The 22,791-nt window shown below is 41.0% G+C and overlaps 1 protein-coding gene across 5 annotated transcripts in view; it reads right to left on the bottom strand.

Annotated features, from left to right (window-relative positions):
* Positions 1-4,225: 4,225 nt before the first annotated feature.
* Positions 4,226-22,791, bottom strand: part of FILIP1 (filamin A interacting protein 1) — a 119,111-nt gene continuing 100,545 nt past the window's right edge. For 4 of the 5 annotated variants that reach the window (XM_033056062.2, XM_033056064.2, XM_033056063.2 and 1 more), the window contains 3 exons: positions 18,858-21,663; positions 12,588-12,811; positions 4,226-4,997 (listed from right to left, as the gene is read on the bottom strand). In XM_033056062.2, coding sequence (XP_032911953.1) covers positions 12,605-12,811; positions 18,858-21,663 — 3,013 coding nt within the window. In that variant the 3' untranslated portion in view covers positions 4,226-4,997; positions 12,588-12,604. The remainder of the gene's footprint in view (positions 4,998-12,587; positions 12,812-18,857; positions 21,664-22,791) is intronic. The other variant, XM_033056065.1, reaches the window with a different exon arrangement.

Genomic DNA, 22,791 nt, shown 5'->3' with positions numbered 1-22,791 from the left:
CATGGCATTTACAGTCTTTCCTTAAGCACCTCCAGGAGCAAGGACTCTACCACCACCCCCCACCAGGGCTGCTTGTTCCATTGGTTAAAACCCTTTCCATGGAGAAGCAGTCACTTTGTGTAACAGAGTGAGAGTATGTACTTGTATCCCAGAATACCTGCTTTAGCAGGTATTGCTCAAGTAATGCAACATTGAAGGTCTGTGTTTTTTGCTTTACTGGCACTTCTGCAACCAAGTCTTTTGTGAGGATTCTGTAGTCCTTCCTATGCAGTTACTCTAGAGTGCTGCCAAAATCCGTATTCACCAAATATTTATGTATTTACCTGATTTCAAGAAAAAAAGTAATTGGAACAACTTAATTAAATAACTTTATAAGCATGTAGTCCAATCTCAAGATTCTTTAGATGGCTCTGGAACAGTTTTTGTACAATAAATGCCTTTTGGTTCTCTGAAGCACTGAGAGCATCAGTGAAGACCACTGGGGGGAGCACATGACTTGTGCAAATGTTCACTCTGGAGGCACAAAAGGCTTCTTTGATATAGACAGCATAGGAACTTCAGATATGTATGTAAACATCTAAAATGTAAGTATTAATTTGGTCCCTAAATAATTAGGTACAAAAGTTAATCATATTCCTTGTGGCATTTGGGCTAAAACTGTATTTCATTCCTAATTTATCTTTTCCACTGTCTTGTGGACCCCAGCTTTTGCTGCCATTCCCCCTAGATAAGCCCCTTGTCACTAGTACCACCCTTTCCTTTGTTAGCTCCTGTTTGCAGCTATTACCTTCAGCTATAGTAACTTTTATTCCCACAGCCTCACAGAGAATCCAGGGAGATGCAACCTGGGATCCCAAAGGAACAAAATTGCTTGTAAATCTGTGGTGAGAGATGGCGAGAAATTTCTCTGGCAGCAGGATAACCAAGGGGCAATATTGGGAAGCTGGGACCTGATGTTCTCAGGTGTGAGAGGACCGGCAAAAGTGGGTGTGTTATGGTTGTCCAATTATGTCTCACAACAAGACAGAAAGAAAATTCAGGGGCTGTAGAGTTTATCTTTAGAAATCTAAGTATTTGAGATTTTTTCATAGATTAAAACTTTTATATTTTATCACTATAATTAGACTACACAGGTCTTTCAGTCCTCTTTAGACAGTAAGAGATCTCTAAGGGAAAAGCGGATCTTTCACTGGTCTTCTATTGCTTAAAAGCTACTGATATCTATAGCCTCTACATTATCTTAGTGTGAAAGCACTTCCCAATTACCTCCTTTAAAATTACAGTACTTGTAGCAATTAGTCACTTCTTTAGTCTGTACTAACAGATATCTTCCTGAGTGTCCCCAAAATACAGGCTGGTTACATGGCCAATGCACTTTTTTACGTATTTGTCTTAGGTTAATGTCCAAGTTAGGTAATGTAAAAAATTGACCAGGAACATAAATGCAAGATGAAATCACTGGTCTCCTACTCCAAAGTGTCGCAGTTCATCAAAAATATTTTAAAATCCAAATGATTTCAATACACTATAATTGTATGTATACTTTAAACAAAGCTTTGTTTTGGGAAGCTTAAAAACTTAATGTAAGTGCAAAACCATAATTGTTTCTGTATTTATGAATCATAATCTTACACTCATACTGAATTGGCTTTATATTAAAATTTAGACAAGGATAAATATGTTCCAACTTCAACTGGGACCTTTTAAATCTAGACTCAGTTTTGGAGTAAGATTTTATTTGCATCCTACTCATATTTAAAAGATGTTTATTTCAGGCATGTCACCGACACTTTCAAATAGCCAGAATTTCAGTCCAGCTGAGCTCAGTGTAGATCTTAACAGAGATAAACTTCAATTCCCAAATAATCTTTTGAAAATAGAAGGTCTGGGTTACTACAATGCTCATTCTGCTGCACAGTGAACTGAAATGTGGCACACATGAAGCTTTATTCACCTCAGCTGTATTACTCTCTAAAAGCTGGAATTCTCAGCTTGCACTAAAATATGATCTACAGACACAGCTATGTTATTGGCATATGTTGTCTGCTCTATAAAAAAAACCCAAAAAGCCACTCCTTAAAAAACATGGCATACTAGCTAAGTATAAGCTACACTAACAAAATTACTCTTCTGCCAGGATAAGCAGCACTTAATTTTGATTCTTCAGTATGGCTGTATTAGTAAGCTTTTCATGATGGAAATCAACTCCAAGTTCATATAGGTCCCAGAATATCCTGCTTCTCTAGGGTGTCAGCATTTGCTGCAGAACTCATATGTAAAAGGAAAAACAGCTCCCGTGGCTCCCATGAAGACCAAATTGACTATGGAGCAGTGTGATATTCCAGCTTCAAAGATGGACCAACCTAACCATCCCAGTGGGATGCTGCATTAATGCTCTCTTTCTGGCATCTCACAGCACATCTCCTACAAGCAAACACTGTTTTCCTTTCCAAAAAAAGTACAGTAATTTCACGAATACAAGCCGCACCAATTTGACCAAAATTTTGGTGGAAACCCGGAAGTGCGGCCAATATTCCGGGGCGGCTAATACATTAACAAAATTCTAAAAGCTGCCAACACGGAAGTGAGAGCCTGCGGCAGCCCCAAGCCAAGCTGGAGCCCGGCCGGCCCCGGCAGAGGTGGGAAAGCCTGGCAGAGGTGGGGCCGGCGGCAGAGCCTGAGCCAGCAGGGCGGGGCAGGGGGGCGGCAGAGCCCGGGCCAGCATGGCGGGGGAGCCCGGGAGAACTGGGGCTAGCAGTGCAGGGGAGCATGGCAGAAGCAGGAAGGCCGACGGGTGGGGCTGCCTGGCAGCGGGGGAAGCCCAGCAGAATCGGGGCCAGCAGGGTGGGGGAGCCCGGCGGTGCGGGGGCCTGCAGTGCCGGCCAGGGCGAGGAAACGTGGCGGCGGTGCAGACGGGAGGGGGCGGCCGGCGAGCCCGGCGGCGGCCCTGCCGGCAGGGCTAGCGAACGCGGCGCGGCCGGCGAGCCCGGCGGCGGGGCTAGCGAACGCGGCAGCGGGGCGGTGCTGACGGGAGAGGGGGGCCAGCGAGCCCGGCGGTGGCGGCAGCACCACCCGGCCAGCCCCGCCGAGCCGTGGCGCTGAGCTGGGCCACCCGGCCCCGTCGGCAACCATGAGCGGGCCGAGCCAGTAAACCCCGCTATGCCGCGATCCTGTTACTAATTGGCCAATTTGTGAAAGCTGCGCACGGATTCTCGCTACGAACGAAAGTGCGGCTAATATTCGGGGTGCGGCTTATCTATTGACAAAGACAGCAACATTGTCGAGGCACCGGAAGTGCGGCTTATAATCCGTGCGGCTTGTATTCGTGAAACTACTGTAATTTCTAAAAGTAGCAGTTAAAAATCTGCAGTATTTTAATTATGTGCCATTGACTTAGATAAAAAATCATTGGTTATGAAATGTAAAAGGAAAAAAATACTCTGCCTGGATTGCATGCAGCTTTATTTATCATTCATTCAAAAGTCATCCTAAGCATAGGTGCCACAGAACTCTCTGGATGCTATTTGAGAAGCTATGGCCAGCAGTGTGAAAGGGCCCCCTCAGCATGTGGCAAAGTGCCTGGTGGCTAGTCCAGGTGTTAGTCTAGGACTAAAGATTCTGCCAGTACCAGTGGAACATCTCTGCCAGTGCTGTGTAAGCACATGGTTAGAAACAATTAAGTCCTTAAGGGCTTGGTGATTGATCCATCTCTGTATCTTAACTTCTGAGCCTACAAGAAAGGTACAAAGATTTGCATGGGCAGGTAGTGACAGGGCAAGGAAGAATGGCTTCAAACTGAAAGACAGCAGGTTTAGATTGGATATTGGGAAGAAATTCTTCGCTGTGAGGGTGGTGAGACACTGGAACAAAATGCCTAGAGAAGCTGTTGAACAGCTTTCCTGGAAGTGTTCAAGTTGGATGGGGCTTTAAGAAACCTGATCTAGTGGAAGGTGTCCCTGCCTATGGCAGGGGGATTGGAACTACATGATCTTAAAGGCTTTCCAGCCCAAACCATTCTAGGATTCTATGAACCAGTTTCACCCTGTGCATCACTGTGATACTGTATGAGACACCAGTCAGAAAAAGGAACTTCCAAACCCATATTCTGATCCCATAAACAAATACATAGATGAGCGCTACCGACATTAAGAAACTGGAGTTGAAATGCAAACACCTGATTACATTTGCATAGTTGTGAAAATTTATTAGTTACAGTGTAATGAAAATCAACTTTTTTGGTATAGGCAGAAGTAAAAACATACTTTATATAGAAAAAAAATCACAGCTTTAAAAACTGGCTTACATGGTTTAAAATGAGTAAATCTGGTTGTACTTCAAGGCATTGGACTTTAATACTTAATTTTATGCCAAACCATCACACAGTGCAAGAAATATTCTGCAACAAATTCCATACAGCAGTCTTCAGTGTATTTATTTTCAGAGAATCTCATGGTGGCAAAAAAATGTACTGAATACTTTTCCATTTAAACAGAAAACATTGCTGAAGTTACATTTTTCTTTCTTCACATACTCTCTATTACAAAAATACCAAATTGCAAATTTGACAGTGTATTCTACAAATAAATGCATCACAAGCAACAGGAATTGCAGCTTTGGCACAGCTACTTTACAAAGTGTATTATAAAAATAAATTATATGGCAAATATCAAACAAAATCAAGCATGTGCCTTAGGCTTTGCGATTAGAACTGAAATTCAGCTGGCAGACAGACTGCTGCTGTCTCTCTGATTAGATAATTTTAAAATACCAGCAAGGCCATTCGTTTTTAAAGCTCTACCAAGAAAAAAAAAATAATAAAACCTAATGGAAGCACTAATACTTCCACAAATAATCAGTAGCACAAGTGACCCTGGTGTTGATGGCAGAGAGCTTCTACAGTGATCCATCCACAGGCATGGAGGGTAGTGCACACAGAGAGCTCTAGCGGGCGGTAACTCATCTAGAGTTCACGCGCAACTGGTGAATGATGACACTCTCTAAAAGAGAAGAGAGCAAAACATTCGGGTTTATGAAGCTACAAACGCATTGCAACTTACTTTAAAGAGCAATTACAATGGTAGTGAAAGGCATTATTCTAAAAAAGTCTCACAAACTTACTCTCACATCACTGCTTGATAAATCTGTCCTGGCTAATGCTCCAAAGGCAAACTAAATTAGTACCTGTCAAGGGCTGGGCTTCCACTCCAACGTCAAGACCATCATTTAGTTGTCCATAGGGAAAAAGGCTGAATGCAGGTGAATGGATTAAAGAAGAGGGGTACCAAAGTTCCAGTTCCATACCCAAACTAGATAGAGAAAAACTTGGGAGTTTGGTGTCTGGTATCTTGTCTAAGCAACTTCATCATCAATCTGGTGACAATTCATAAAAAGGGATGAGGAAGGGGTATGGGGTCATTTCACTTTTTTTTAATTTAAACTTGTCTTAAAAACCTATGCTGTGGTTATTCAACAAGTTGTCTTGAATTTTGCTACTGACTTAATGAGGATAAATTTCACCCACAGTATGCAAAACTATGTGTTGGCATTTTCTTTAAAAGGATTGATAAAATTTTGCCCTATGTAGTATCAGAGGTTCCTGACCCTGATTAATCCCTGGGCTCTGCTGAAGTACTAATGGCCTGGTCTTCTGTTCTACCTATATACACAGCTCGTACAGGCAACTTTTTTAATATAAGAATTTAACTGTCAATTAACATTTTTCTCTGAAAAGGTGTATTTTATACATTTCAAATAATGTAACTGTACTAATTAAAGCATACAGTTATACATTGTCAGAAATATTCATCTTGATTTGAAATTACTTTTGTTACTTTCCTTTCTTAATAGTCTGAAGATTTTTTAAAATTTACGTGACCAGGAAATTACACTATTGATATAGCTTTTGCCTTTTACATTTTTATTGACTTTTGCCTTTATTTGCTTCCTAACTAATATTTGCAAAGTCTTTCATGAGGTTAAATTATAAGAAGAAAGAAAAATGAAAGTATTTTCCATGTACTCTTACTGCCAGAACTTTGCCACTAGATGGCAGATCCTAGTGCTGCTTTTCCTACGTGGTGAAGCAAGAGCAGGGCTAAGGCAATGTCAATAAAATATGTTAAGGCAAATGAAATAATAGAATTGCCCAAACTGAAAGTATTTCTTTTTCGTAAAATTTAACAATAACAAATTGATTTTCAACAAGAAATGTACACCAGTTCCACCACATTTGAATGTGAATGAACCACAAAGTATTGTATGATTTCACCTTACAGCACCTTGAAGCTCTTATGGAATGTGATGTTAAAAGCTACATTTACAAATTATTTTCTTAATATTAAAAATATTATTTTTAAAGAAAAAATATTTTCTTAATATTCACTGTGCACATTTAATAAGGAGTTTAGGCACAAAATTCTAAAAAAATGGGCAGCAGAAAAATACCACACTCCTTGTTAAGGCTCAGTCACTGAATGAACAGCAAAACTACAGTTGGTGTCTGAATCAGACCCCTTTCTCCTACAGACCCAAACAGTAATTGTGCAGAAAAGAGGAGAAAAAATATTCTTTTAAAAAATAAAATTATTTCCACTGATATTTATCTTTCATTCATTTCTCACACACCTAGAGAACACACACTCTAAGTTTGTCTCAGCTGTATTGTATTTGAAATGCTTATATATATATATGAATATATATGAATGTATATATTATGTACACACACATGTGTAGTTACTAAAAGAGCTGTCTGGACAGTTCCTAAGCTAAAATTACGGTAGAATAGATTTTTTCGGAGTTCTTTTGGCCCACCCTTTGTAGAAATATAATTATATTTGAAGGATATGATTAAATAAATTTTTCTAGGATTCTAGATGGGAATATTTCAAGAAACTATGTATTCACTTAAGCAAAACTATTTATTTTCATGACAGAAAAAGAAAATGAAGTTAATGTAAAACAGCTAATTCTGCTTTCAGTCCTACTGATGTAAAGCAGAACTTCTAGAGGAAACACATCAGGATACCAGTTTATATAATGAAGCACATCAAGTGACATTTTAACATATAAAGTTTAATTTCTCCTTACAATATATACAAGTATCACCAGATAATACAAAAATGAATGTACCACAGACAATGCACACCCAAGCAACAGAAGAGAATCATACATCAGTATTTCTATTTTTAAAATCCCAAGGAGAGGTTTTTTCGTTTGGAGAACCATTCACACCTGAGTGTTTCATACCTGAGAGCTGATAGCTCTGCACCTGACAGTAGTTAACCCTGGTTACATTTTAAGGAAAAAAAAAAGCCAAGGTAAGAGCAATGTGTAGGGAATAAGATTCAAAGTGAAGTTAATATCTATAATGAGAAATATTGCATATAATTTTGCCCAAGAGAGCTCAAGCAAAATTAAGAGAAAGAGGATAACTCACACTGACACAGGGGAGAAAACCATTCCCCTGAATGAAAACAAGTTCAAAAGATGAGCTCACAAAAACTCCTGCCAGCAAACTGTGTGTTTCAAAGCGACTCAGTGAAATTGGCCACTGATGTGTGATGGGAACATATAATTGGTCCTAAAATTGTCCTGACTGTTGCAGCTTATGCTAAGTACCTGAAACCCAGCAGGACAGTAGCTTGCTATATTTAAAGACCTGCTCTTCCACATCTGATCAGAATTACTGAATATTCAGAGCATATTTTAGAATCTGTGTGGCATATTTCAAGCAAGGACATTTGACTTGGTATTCTGTTGGCACAGATCAACACATCAATGTGGCTTTAGAGATTGCTCCCATGGTGGTAATTACTGTGTGCTGTAAGTGGTTTGAGGTTTAAATACAGTGACGTGTACTCTATGGGCATATTACAGAGTCACAAAGTGTTTGGGTTTTGAAAAAATCACACTAGTGGGTGTCAGAAAAGGAAAAAAAGGTGAGCAAAGTAAATCAAAATTTCTATTTTTCTTTCACCATTTGCTTAGGATGTTTACTAATCTGAGAGAAATCCCCCCAGGCATTACAGCTGAAGCTCTGTGCTCCTTCTTTTTCAGTCACACTTACTCAAATGTGCTGATATACTAATGACTACATTAGCAATACCCCTAGGTAGCAGTAAGTTTGGTGATGGGATCTAACTTAGGGAACACAGTAGAACACTGGTTAGGAACTAGATTTAAAATCAGAGAGATCATCTGGAGAACTGAGGGTGCACTTTCTCAGTCTGTGTGCTGCTCATGAATGGGTTGGCATTTTCCCCACTCTTCCCCCCCTCTCCACCTTACTGCTGGTGCTAAGCCATATGTTACTGCTGGGCTTGAGTTATCACAGCTGCTTATATGGCCATGTCATCAGCCAAAACAGGGCTCCTCTCCAGCTGACACGGAATATGACTAGAAGTACAAAGATTGGTCAGTTGTCTTTGTTCCTGACAAGGCATTGTAACTATGACGATGATTCTGAGTGCATTATTTTGCTACTGACATTGTTCCACTTCATCATTACAAAAAAACCAAAATAAAACCCAAACAAAATGACTGAGAACAAAGGTAAGAGAGAGAAAGCATGAGGATGAGTGATCCCAGATGATCACTTAGGAAGGCTTAGTTTACACATTATAATCCAGTAGGGTAGAATACACAGAAGTTCTGTAAATAAAGCCCTAATATTTTCCTTTGGATTGATGTGTCAGAGTTTGATTCTTTGGTGCCTAGTAAAATCTGAGGTCTGAACAAAGCTTGTTGTTGTGGCATTTCTGACATCACTCTTGTGTTCATTCTTTGATACTGTATGAAGGTGAGCTCATGCCCTACTCTTCCACACAGTGAAGCACTGCTAAGGTCTTGCTCCTCTTCTCTGTTGTCCTTTACATTAAACTGGAAAAACTTCTTACTCTGGAGACCCCTATTGCTTTGTCAGGTTTGGATGAAATTGGTTGTTGTGTCTGTCCAGTGTTATTCATTAGGGAAGGAGAGATGGAAGGATGGATGAACACAGACACTTCATCTTATAAGCCTCCTTTTCAAAAGGGCCAGGCTCAAAAGCAGCCTTTGGAACAGGGACACAGATCTGGGGGAGCTCCCTCCTAGTTCAATATCCTCACTTCTCAACCGCTTTCTTGTTTCTGCTCAGTGAATACTGAAGCATTCCATGCAGAACGGCACAGCCTTTCCAGGAGGGAATCAGAATGCCACCTTCTTCCTATTCAGCTGTCAGTGCCACTAGTGCATCTGCCTGCAGCTAATGTGGGTTTGAGTCTCCTCAGATACTGCTGAGAAGGGGAATCTGTCTCCTACCTTTGAGAAAAGGTTTCAATCAAAAAGCTTTTGACAATAAGCAGCACTACCCCTGCTTTTGTGTAGTATTTGATCTACTAGAAGGCATTCATGATCCTACAGTCACTTTAAAACACCAACTGGTTTCCTACTCCCTCCTTCTTTCTTTTTCTGGCCTGTGAGCCCGGTACTAAGTTAGGTTAAAGCCAGCCTTTACACCTTTTTGCTACATTCCTTTTAATTCAGATCAGTTCCCCAGTTAAGTTCAAACACTTGTGCCAGCTCAAAGGACAGTCACATAGTCAGTGAGTCCTTTCTTGGCTGGAGGTGACAAAGACAGGACTACAGCTTTTCAGTCCAGTGTGGAGTTATGGCCTGACTTTAAGTGACCATGAAATCATGGCTTGACTTAAAAGCCTTGGAGGAAATACAAGAATACCTACATTAAGAATCTCAATGAGGTACAGAGGCTCTATTATAACATTCAAGTCATAATAGAAACACTGACTAGACAAGGGCTGTGGAAGAATATAAGAAGATCTTCAGGATGCCTCTTGGGCTTAGGCACTGTTTTTAGATTTGGTTGTTTAAATTGCCTTTTGGAGCTGACCTACTGAATGGAGAATCTTAGTGTAGTCACTAAGCATAACTGTCTTCAGGTTCAGAGGAAATTTCAATGTAATGCAAACAGTTAGGCTTGAACTTTTAAGACTTCTGAACTACAGGTTTTCTTTTCATCTTACCCCTCTTCTACCTTTAGGAAACAAGAATATTGGGTCAATTAAAACAGATGTCAAAAGTTTTGAGTGTAACTAAATACCTGTTTTTAGCTAACAGTTTAACCAGCTGCCCAATTCCAACTCTCTAGACTTCTGCTGCAGAGCAAAAGTCTATTTTAGTTGTGCAGCCCTTGGGAAAAATATCAGGATCCTTAATCTGACCACTCTGGAATTTCTAGTGTCTCTCATCAAATCCTACTGACTCTACAGGAGCAACTCCCAGCCTGTGCCTGCAGTTCTGGCTCTAGCTGTGCCACTTTGTGTGCCCTAGATTTCAGGTACTGTGAGGCTGGCTTGTTTCTTAAGGTGAATTAGTTACTTAGACCTCAAACAAAAACAAGATTTTCAACCACAGCCACACATAGAACACTAAGTATGGTGACAGTTAACTAAGTTTCTTTGACACAAGGAAGGCTTAAGGCAGCTGTATCAAGCCACATTAGCTTGGGGATCATGTTTGCAAATATTATTTGACTGGTTTGACCTTACAACTTCCTTCAGTAACAGTATTTAAAGTGAATATCCAGAAAAAAAACCCCTTTTTTCCATTTAACTATCTGTTAAAATTTCTGTGTTACAATAAGAATGGTAAGATCTCAGCAACAATCTGTTGATATACTGAGGCTTTTTTACTTGAGAGGATCTGATGTATTTCTGACATAGTAACTCACATTTTGTGCTAATTCCAATTTCCAAGTTTTATCAGAAGTACTGGGGATAGGAGTTATGAAAAAAATGCTACTAATATTAATCTGATTTTTGGATGTCATAGGAACTAGAATCTTAGCATTAACAGGCATTTTAGGTGCTACACATGTAAAAAACCCAAAAACCTAATTTTTTTTATGTGGCAAAGAAAAAATGCCCTTCATGTGAATAATAAAATGCCAACTTTACAATAAGATAATTGTTATATCTGGATCTGAAATTCTAGAGCAATGGCAAAGCAGACAGAAACTCAACATTGCTTGGATTGAATACAATTTTGTTGACCTTCGGCGACAGAGTCTTCCATCAAAGATCTTCTCCCAGGCCAAATGTCATATTTCAACCACTGGTGCACTTTCCTTTCTGTGAATTTTATTTATAATTTATTGGTGGTCTTCCCACCTTGCTTTCTGTTTTAACCACTGGGCCCTTCAAAGCTTGGCGAGCGGGTTGAAGCATTATATAGCCTTAAACCCATCATTTATTGGTCTGCTCAGCTTCATTTCTTTTGGTTGTGACTCTTCTGTGAAAATTGCTTAATAGAAATGTGCTTTAATAACTCTACTGTTATTAAATAGACAATCATAACAATCATCAGCATCCACACTATTTCCATGCTGGAAAAATTCCTTAAAACATGCTTTAAAAATGCAAACATACAGATGAGGAAATCACAGAGAGGGAAGAAAAACTGATGAATCACCATAGTATTGCAAGGCAGTCTGCATTTTATGACAAAATATTTTAAATAGCTGAAAACTGAGAGTAATATCTTTACCAAACCCTCTCTCCTTCACTGTCTGTACCTGAGCTGTGCCTTTAGATAACAATCCCTACCACCAGCAGTCTCTGCTGACTTACCCTCTAAGACCTGAAGATGCTTGGCAAGTAAGGTTTAAATGTAAGACCTAACCAGGAAAGCTGGAACCTAGTTAGTCAATGGAATGAGTTGCTTCATAGCCTTCAGTGGTCTTTGGAGCAGGCACAAATGGATTGTATTGATTTTTGCCAGACAATGTTTCTCAAGCTTATGCTGAAGACTAAACAGCTTCTGGCTCACAAGCCTTCACCTGAACCCTGAGCTCACAGTATTTAAGTGCGTGCAAGTCAGGAACCTGGTTCTAAGTGTTGTCTACAAGTGTTAACTCTCTCTGGAAGAATTAAGTTGCTGCCAAACATTGTGCAATATCCCTATGCCCTTGAATTTAGTAACTATCCTGAGAAAGCAGCTCACTGTTGAAAAAAGGTGACTTTGATGGGAGGCTCCCAGAGAGAAGGCCACATGGTCACATGGTGCCCATCCTCTTCTCTTCCCCTCTCACACAGGAGGTACTGGCTTTCATTAAAACAGGACCTCACATGTGCATGGCAAGTCCTCTGGCATTGCTTCCCTAGGCCATGTGGCATTTCAGTAATGTGATCAAGGCAGGAAGGAAAGCAGACCATGCAGCAGCAAAGGTGGAAAGTGATCCATTAAGGTGGAAAACAATCTAGTAAAAGTGACCAAACTTCCTTTGATCTACTAAAAAGTGACCAAGTCTACCATTAAGAATTCCTGAACTAGATTAATAACCTAGTGCAGTTACCCCATTCTCACTTCCTAGAATGAAAAACCTTCCTGGCATAAAATTGCCTTTTTGACAGCTTTTTTTTTTTTAACTTGAGTAAGAAAACAAAAGGATTTTGTTATTTAAGTAGTCAGTGCACACACTTATTAGTTTGTTGTTAAGTGACAGCTGCAGGACTCGTTAGTACAGGCAAACGTGAATAACTACAGACAGCGGAGCTGGCTTCCATGGCAGCAGTAAAACCTGCAGAACGTACCCCCTGAGCCACTGCCATCAGCCCTGACCCCCGCCCAGGGAGGCAGAGCTGCTGGCTGAAGATTTCTTCAGTTCTATTTTCATAGACTGAGTCTCAGCACGAGGCTCGAATTTTGTCACATTTCCTGCTCCTGCGGCTGCCACTACTGGCTTTCCTGCTTTCATACCTTTTGACACAGGAATGCGGGTGGGTGTAGGTCTCGGGGATGACCCATCCTGTCCTGTCTGCAAAACAAAGAGACAGAGAAAAATGCCATTAAGGAATTAAGGACTTCTCATACATGCTCATCTTATACATTTCTTTGGTTCTTCATTTACCTCTCAAACAACAATATCCCAAATCATACCTACTTGCAAAGTAATATTCACACTTGAAATCTGGCCATGGCATGTATTGCTGGAGTAAGGCCAAACGCACAGCTGAGATCAAATGAGTTTCCCAGAGCTGAGGTCCAGTGTTTTGAGTCAATATGTCATAAGGATGGGAATTTGTGCAAATCTCCCATTGTACAGCATGACACAGTGCAGGATGCCCTTAGAGGCTACTACCACATTGGCTTGGCTGTCAAGACAAGAACAATATTAGCATCTTGTACAGACACTGGCACAGGCCCTCAGAACAGCATAGTTAGGTTAATGATGAAACCAAGGGCAAATGCCAAATTTTAGGATCTGGTCACATGATCACTCAGCATTATAAATAAAATTGAATTTTACTTCCTGAAGTATGCTGAGCTCATGGCTGAGGCCATTTATTTCTGCACTGGGCAGAGCAGGGGGCTGGGAGAGAAAGAGATAGAGAAAAGATTTGGATTTCCTTTCCCTGTGCCTGTGGCAGAAGGGATGTGGGAAAGGGCTCTCCCGCTCCAAGCCCAAATCATGACTTGAGAAATTCTGGTGAGGGTGAAGCTGCTAACTCAGATTTCCAAGGATACTTCAAGACAGTGTGGACATGATGGTTTTACTATCTCTGCCAGTTTTCTGCCCTGGACAACAGCCTAGCAAGAACACTTATCCTCGCGTTTGAGTACTTCAGAATTAAAAGCACAAAGAACAGCCTAAGTGGTTGGCTTGGGGCTGTCCCCTTCTCGAGCCCCATCTGGAGACCATGCCACAGCTATCCCATAGCTTTGAAACTGCAATCAGCACATATGCTTAAGCAGCCAAATCTCACCATGTAAATGCACAAGGAGTACCTGGATAGGATAAAAAGACTCAAAAGGGCCAACTATTTTCTGTCTCTCTTGGCCAGATAATGATGCACATACTTCTCAAGGTCAAAACTGGAGCTACTCCATATGAATGACGGTTTAAAGAAAATACTTGTAAACATGACAATTCTTAAAGGAAAATGGGCTTTATCTTCTGCAGTGTGCAATACAGACACAAATGATAAGGGTGACAACTTCACTGTCAGAGCTGAATTTCCTGTGTGACTGACATTTCTGTTCGGAGTATGGATAAAGACATTCATCTCAGAAGAGAGAACAATTCTCCTAAGATACTGGAATTATAGCTAGACCCACCTGCTAAATGACTAAATTCTGCAACTTATGACATATAAGCAGAGTAAAAATAAACTGCTGAAATAGACTGGACTGGGGGCTCATGTCAGCTGCAACATGCATTTGTACATTTACTTAAAAATGCTCCACAAATGTTTTTCAGCCAGTGGCATCAGCGTTCTGTCTGCACCCTGAGCATGCAAAGTAAAACCATTCCTTAATCTTCCAAGAACAGTTCAAAACCCCATGAGTACACTCAAAAAAAAATTACAATTGGAAAACTTGAATGCTGTCTGTCTGACAGGAAGGAAGCCATTTTCAATAACTAAAAGCAACATTTACAATAGCAGTCTAAAGGCTAATATGGAACTCACATGTAGATGTCAAAACAAGTTAGGCCCATACAATTCTGTAGGGCAAAACATGCAAATGCATTCCATCAGTCTTAGAAAATATGTCAACATCCCAGGGAACCCAAATGACAAACATCTTGTACTCCCTGAAAGAGTTCCACAGTGTGTAAACATGAGGCAATCAAATGGAGTAGCTGGAATCTCAGGCATTTCTTCAGCTTTATTCACATGTAAATTATTAACTAAGGATTTGGGGCTTTCAAGTTACTCATTTCAAGCCTAAATCACTCAAAAGCACTTTGAAAAGCACTCTAACTTGCTTTAAATTTCTTAGTGGCCTTCATTCCAGCATACTAACGTGTTGATCGTGTTGATCGCATGGGAGCTAATGCCTGCTTCCCAGGCAGCTGCAAAAGCATTTTGTGTTTGCCAAGTGAGATGGCACAAAGGTGCCTCCCCAACCAGCTTCCCCTTGGGTGCGGGAAGGGGCAGCAAGCAGAGAACACATCCAGTCTGCATCTGCAGCAGCTGTGGCAGAGAACCCACACAACTCCCTTGTTTCTTCCGAGAACTCAAAGCCATTCCTTCCAGCCCCGTTTGTCTACAGGCTGCCGTCGTCTGGCTGATCCAGGAACGTGGCTCCAACCAGAAACCAACCCTTACGCAGCTGGAATGGAGTGCCTGAGATGTGGCCCCATCTGGACACTGGGTGACACAAGCTGGATCTGAGCTGGCAGGACAAGGCATGGTGCTGGAACAGGGACCCAGTGAGGTTACACAAGACATTACTGAGAGTGAGATGAACATATGCAGCTGCTGTGGTGCAGTCATAATCAGCTCTCGCTGCAGACACAGGTGAATTAACCTGTCGAGTTGCAATAAGGTTGGGCAGTCCCATTAAAGGAAAAATACCAAAGTGAACATGTAGCATGTTTGAGTAGGTTGTAACAGATCCTGCTTGATGCATTTTATTTTCATGCACACCCTGGCTTCTGGAATATTTTAATTACAAAAGTGCTTTTTCAGCATTTTTTCTCAATCCGATCAGGCCCCAGCTTGCCCTGGACAGAAGTGGTTCAGTTCAGTGACCAACAGACACCTTGAGCAATTTGAAATGCCCTGGGCTTCTCAAGCAATATGCACAACGGCTGGTAAACAAGACAGGTGACCCAAGGAGACCTAAAACTTCTGATAAAGCAGCTGGAAGGTAAATAGAGTATTTGACAGCACTGAGAATGGCACTAAAATAAAGTATGTTTGGGTAGCTTTATCCTGAAAGGATGGGACTTGAGATCTAGTCAATATAATGAGCAGAGCCAGTGGGCAATGCTGCTCACACAGAAGCTAGCCGAGTCTCAGCTGGATCACCCCCCAGTCACCACAGAGCCAGCACACAGGCCTCAGGGCTGACATGGGGACTGATGACTACAGACTGATTCAGCTGAGGCACCTCACGCCATCTGAGGTGTCCCATCAGCTGCCACTGCAGAAAGGTGCAGGTCTGTTATCCCTCCCAGCCTCACACACGTCTCACTTGCCACAGGCGCACAGCCAGCACCACAACACCTCTGCACAGCCACCTCTGCCCCCGGCACCTCCAGGAGCTCTAGCAGCAGCTTAGAACATACAAGGGACACCTACAAAGAGCTACATTTAGATGGCCATCTCAAACTAAGTGCTGCCCAATTGCAAGTGGCCTTACAGCTGCATAAACACTTGTCCCTTTGGCTCTGGCACCCAGCAGCTCCTGCCACGGTCACAGGACTCTCTGCATCATGGTTGGGGCTGTGCCACTGGGCTGGCTCTGCTGCAGCCGGGATTCCCTCTGCTCCCTGCAGATTTGCATGGCACTGGAGTCACTGTGTACCCTGGCAGCATAAACAGCTGGCACTCAATGCCAGGCTTGCAGGAGGTGGGGAGCACAGGGATTAAGTTATTATAGGACTGACACCCATCCTGGCAGCCAAAGAAGATCCACATTCATCAGCAATCCTACAACCAAATGTAAGGCCTAAATCAAACAGGATGTAGGCACTACTGTTTTGGGTTTTTTTACAAAGAATCCTTGGGTTTATTCTGTGGGATTTTTTCTGCAAACTGTATGAACTGTCCTGGGAACAGAAATTTGGGCCAATGTGCTAAGGGAAGACTAACAACCAGTTTCATTTTGGTCTCCACATCCTCTGGTCTCTGTGGTCCATTTACAATAAAAAAATCATATCCTAGGTCTGCTAGGATAGTCCAAGTATTTTCCTGGGAGTGAGTTTGACTCTAATCAAGCTAAGGAGGACTAAAGACCATTTTTTCTGTTTCTATGGGAACTATCCAAATCCATAGGCTGCCATAGAAAAGGCATTAATACATTGTACAAAGCATCTTGTGTGAGGAGAGTTAAGACAAAAATTAAAACCAGTGAGCTAAGAAAGCAGCTGCGTATCAGTTCATCTTGTTCGATTTTATTAACTTAAACCCTCAAAATTGTATCTGTTGGTTTCATCTAGGGTTACTGAGTAAATGATCACAGCTTGGGTTTTATGACTAGGGGCAGTGAAGTGTGTTTGTAAAGATGTCATTTGCAAAACAGATGGTGAATACACTTTTTTTTTCCCAAGAGGCTGGGGAGGAAAAGACACATTTGAGCTCGTTCAAATTTGCCTGCTCAGATGACTAGGGACATTAAAAACCAAAGGCAAGCATAAGATAAAGTAAATATTATCACCAAACTATTTTCCTTACATTCCAAATCAGGGAGAATAAAGTGAAGAAGTAAGCCAGTTTTTAGCCAGAAAAAAAAACAAAACAAAAAAGTTTTGTCTGCCATGGTTCACTGCATCATCACAGTAGAGACAGACATCTAGTTAAAAAGAAAAGTTTCAAAAAAACAATTTTCCAGGCTTCTGAGAGACAAAGGGGTTTGCAAATTAATTCAAGACTTTTAAAAACGAACAGTTGCCTCCAATACGTAGGGAAACACTGTAAGATAAAGTGTCGACAATACATTATATAGGTGGGAATACAGAGGGAGCACATGTGCAATCCCAAACAGATCTGTGTGCAAGTTTTCTTAATTCAGAAGCCTTAAATGGGAATGGCAGCTTCTCTCCAAAAGTGTGAAAGTGTATCTTAAATACACTTTGACATTTCAGCTTGGCAAGAGATGGCTGACGAGGCGTGTTGCAGGGGTCTGCTGACTCCGGAGCAGCACGGACAAATGAGCAGGGGATGACTATTCAGTATTTCTCAAGATACAAGGAAAAGGCTGTAACCAATGAAGGTATTGTATAAAAGGTATCAAACAAAAAAGCTTTTCCCAAAGCCCACAACTGAATTCACTGCCCCCTGATGTTGTGGAAACAACAGTGTAAATGAGTTCAAAAAGCAATTAAAAGAATAAATAGAAGAAAACTCTGCCATGGTCTATTAAAGACAAAGATGTGGCTACAGGCTCTGGTTCAGAGAGAAATACCCACCTATTGCCAAAAGCTGGGAACAGACGCTGAGAGAAACATTACTGTATGTTTACCCACTCAAAATAATCTTCCCCTAAGCATCTGTTGCAGACTCTCTCTAGCTAAGAAAGTTTTTGGACCAATACAGTACTGCTGGTTTTCTGTTTTGGTTAAATTCTTCTTTCCCAGGGTATTTCCAACTAAAGCAATAAAAACATATGTCCAATAATAAACTGAGGGAGGACTATCAATAAATACTGCCCACTATGGTTAAAGACAGAGGTGAGAAGTCTTTCAGTATGAAAAACAAGCTGGGGTTCTACCAGAGAAGCCAGAAGAGAAAGCAAAAAAAATATGCTACAGGAAGCTCTATTGTAATAGCACTTACAGAAGTTCAGAGGAACAGAAAGAGCTCTACTATTCACTGGCTAAAGAGGCTTGGAGCTGTAAGCAATGATAACATGACTGCTTATTTCTTCCTTTGAAGTTCAGTAATATAGCAGATATTAACTGAATTATAAGGGGATCATGGGATTATATCAAAGAAACGCCAGCCTGCATAATTGGAGTCTAAAGACCTGCCAGCTGGGCCAAAAAAAAAATGAGGTATATTTTCAAAATTCAGAAATTCCAGTCACCAAAAATAAAAATACAGTTTCCTGTTTATTCATCTCCATCATTCTTTGTCCCTCTGTCTCTCACTTGTAATTTTACTGGGCTGCCATTATGAAAATAACTTTGAAGGGACTTTCTCTGGAAGTTAACTGCTTTAGGAGATAATACCACAAAAACACATGAATTGAGCACATTCTGATTTTATGATTAAGCCTGAGCCTGGAAGAAATGTAGGGAAGACAAGAGTTTCTCCTCACCCCTCCATCTTCCCTGCTGGTGTCTCAAACCCAAGCTATGGTTTGTCCTTCTCCCCGCCATGAAGACCACACTGTGAGACTACACCGCTTACCACTGATTGTGTTCCTCGAGTGGCAGATGTTGTAACAGGTGTGATGGTGATAGTACTTGTCACCTTGCTGGCTGCAGGTCGTGGGGACAGGCTGTTCCGAGGTGACCGAAGGACAGTACCAGTCACCACCTCTTTCTCTGCCGTGATGTTCACCGGTCGGACTGTTATCACAGGGCTTGCACCGTCCGGCGCCGCGCTGGGAGAACGCTTAAACTGGGAACCCAAGTGGATGTGGATTTTGTTGTCTTCTGTTGTAATAATGTTGGCATTGGCGTTGTACTTGCGGATTGGAGTCGGGACGGTTTGCTTTTCCGGTGTGACTTTGAAGACAGCCCTTCCCATGGTCATATCTTGCGACTGTGGAGAGACAGAGATTTCTGCCGGTGCTGCAGACGTCGATACCGTCATGATCTGAATGGGCGATGCAGGTCTGTCAGCAAAGGGTGCTCTCCCTCCCTCTGGGGACTTCTCCCTGGAGAATGTTGTTATAGTGACTGGAGACATGGAGCGATCTGGGCCCATGGGACTTTCACTGCCTTTTCCTTTTTGTGGCATGACATTTGGAGAGGGAATGATGGTTATCCGTGGTTTCTGATTTCCCAAAGTAGGAATGACAGTGGTACTTGAAAAAAATTCCTCTGCGGATGGACTGGTTATCTCCAAAGTTGCTGTACTGTTCTCATGGTCTGGTGTCACCCGAATATGAAGAGGTTGACCCTGCTTTGGTGAAAGGACAACCTCCCCGGGATGTGCTGGACTACTGTGGGTTCGGGCTCCTTTATCAGGAGTTGTCTGAGCCCCAGCTTCCCTCTTTTTCATCCATGGTATCCAGGATTTCCTCATGGCAAGCTCATTTGCTGCTGGAGGATATCTCTCAAGCACTGAAGAACGTTCCATGGGTTTTTTCAGACCCACCTGTCGCAGATTGCTCATGATATGATTCTCCTCCTGGAAGGATTTCCTTATAAACACTGCTGGGGTTTCTTCTTCTGCTGCTTCATTGCTTAGAGCATCTGTCTGCACACCAGTGGATGTCACAGGAACATCAACCATTCTCCTTCCGTTCATGCTGGGCCTCAGAGCGCGGCTGTAGCGCTTAGAAAGCTCCAGCTCTCTGGTCAGGTTCAAAACTTCCTGCCCCATGCTCTTGTTTTTGTTTTCCTCTTCCATAAACCTTTGCTGTAGAACTGAATAATCGACTTGGAGCTGAGAAAGCTGGTCTTCTTTGTTCATGAGCTCATGGATTTTTTCCTTCAGTGCTTGAACTTCTGCTTTCAAATCTCTGCTTTTGGCCTCTTCCAGACGAAACCTGTGCCTCAGCTCTGCCTCCTGGCTCACTACTTCACCTTTTTCTATTGCTTTTGTTTTGGCAATCTGGAGTTTCATCTCCTCCAACTGCTGAGAAAGAAAATTAGCTTTATCCTGCTCCGTCCTAAATTTCTGCTCTAGCTGATCATATTCATCTTCAGTCTTCATCAGATCTCCTTCAACCACTTCCAGTTGTTTGAGACGCTTTTTCAATCTTTCTATTTCAATGGTAAGTTCCTTAATCTTGTTGTCCTCATGACAACCATGCTCTGCTCCTTTCCTAGTTCGACCTCTTGTAATTTCTCTTTCTACTTCCTCCATACCATCTATTCTTTTCTTTAACAGGTCAACTCTACAGCTTAATTCAGATGATTTTTCTTCTTCACTTCTCAGTTTGCCGATTAACACATCCCTTTCCTTTGTCAAACTAGATACTTTTTCCTCCATTTCAGACTTCAGTTTCAAAAATTTCTTACTTTCTTCTATCAATTTCTCTGTTACATCCATAACTTTCCCTTGTTCAACTTTAAAATTCTTGTTTAGGCCCTCAACCTTTTTTTCCTCCTGTTTTATTTTTTCCATCATATTTTTTCGCTCATCAACCAACATTACGGTAAATGACTTCAGCTTTGTAAGGTCATCTTTTAAGCTTATTTCAGCCTTTTCCAACTTGCTTTCGGATGTCTCAAGGTCCTTCACTCGAGTCTTCACTACTTCCAACTCATTTATCAAATCCTTAGTCAAATTTTTTTCTTTCTCCAAGTTTAAGTGTAGCTGAGTGCATTCCGACTTACTTCTACTGAAAGCCTCTTCCAGCTTCTCTAATTCTGTCATTCTTTTCTGCAGTTTTTCCACTTCAAGTTTCAACTCTTTGCTATGATGCTCTTCCTCTTGCAGTTTATTTTTCAGCTCTTTGCACTGGGATTCAGTTTTTGTGATCTCTTCGTCTTTCCCCTCCATTTCAAGCACGCGCTTGCGGAGGTTTTCCACTTCTGCCATTAAGCTAGAGTTGCCACATTCCCCTTTCGCTATTTTATCTCTTAGTTCTTGAAGTTCCTCCTCAGCTTTTTGAAGATTTTTGTTAGTTTCTTCTAGCTCCTCTATTCTGCGAGTCAACCCCACTAGCTTGAGCCTTAGCTGTCTATTATGTGACTCTTGATTAGCCAGTTTAGCAGTCATCTCCTCATGTTCTTGACAAAATGATGATGTTTTGTGTTCAAGTTCTGCCTCTAATTTCATCAGTTTTTGTCCATCTTCTTTTGCTTTTGCACTAATAATTTTAAGCTTTTCTTCTTCTTCCTTTAGTTTTTGGGTTAAATCCTGTATTTTCTGGCTTTGTTGACCAAGTTGTTCAATATGCATTTGTCTTTCATCCACCAGCATGAGTGCAAATGATTTGAGCTTGACTAGTTCTTCTCTTAGTTTATTGATTCTCTTTGTATGTTCCTTCTCCTTCCGGGCTTGATAGATCTTCTCCTGCTCAAGAAGTTTCTTCAACCTGAAACAAGTTAGAAGAGATGTGTTAGACTAATATATATATATATGTATATGTATGTGTGTGCATCTCTCTATTTCTAAAATCACCTTTGTTTTAGCTTTTTTTTTTTAATTAATGATAGCCTTAACGGCCTACTACAGTTTTACTCCCAAACCAAGTATTTTGAATTACAAAAGTTATATGAAAAATACATAAAATCATCTAGAAATCTGAAACACAGTAAAATTTTATATGTGTATAGATAACAAATACATCAGGTTTTAATTTCTTGACATTTATTTCTCTGTTAGGATGTTGTTGGTAAAAGTATATCATATACCAAAAGGACAGGTATTATCTGCTCATTTATACCAAATTTGTTCTAGAAGGTGGATTCCTCTTTATGTCTTGCATACAGAAAAACATGTAAAATTAGGTAAAATATTTAAACTAATTGCCATATGCAGCCGCACATAAACAGACCAATCCTGGTTACAAATAAACCAGCAGAACAGAATATTACAGTAGCACACAACTGATAACCATCTGGGCATCACAGGCATATGACATTAGCAGGAAGATAAATTTTCCAGCACAGTGACTATTATGCTAAAAGGTTTTTTCGTCTACATTTCCATTTAGTAGATTTTGTGAACAACAAGGATCAGACTAGTGGTCTCATCTGAAAAATGCTCTTCTCTGTATGGTCTCTAAAGCTGTGTTTTCAGACAATATAAAAGCTCACCATATATCCAAATCAGGTGTCTCCTCAGAAAGATAATAAAGACATATATTACCCAGTCTTACCCATGCAACATGGAGTAATGAAACTATTAATCACTATAAATCACTATACCCGTGATTTATATTCAGGATATGTTGAGATAAGAACATATTCTAAGCACAGAATATGATTATGGTGATACTCAATTGACAAAGAGGTACAGATAACACAGGGATGTATCCCTGACCAATCTAAGACCCTTACTGTAAAAGCAGCAGTCTGACTTAGAAAGACACAGGTATGCATGCTGAATTTATTGTGAAATGATATTTTTTCCAAACAGCTGTCACGACACCTACAGTTCCCATATCCTCTATCAAGACATGATATAATTCAAATCCACTTTTTTCCTTACCCTATGTCTG

The sequence above is a fragment of the Catharus ustulatus genome, chromosome 3, assembly GCF_009819885.2.
Source record: "Catharus ustulatus isolate bCatUst1 chromosome 3, bCatUst1.pri.v2, whole genome shotgun sequence".
Classification (NCBI taxonomy): Eukaryota; Metazoa; Chordata; class Aves; order Passeriformes; family Turdidae; genus Catharus; species Catharus ustulatus.
This window is presented reverse-complemented; position numbering and strand designations above follow the sequence as displayed.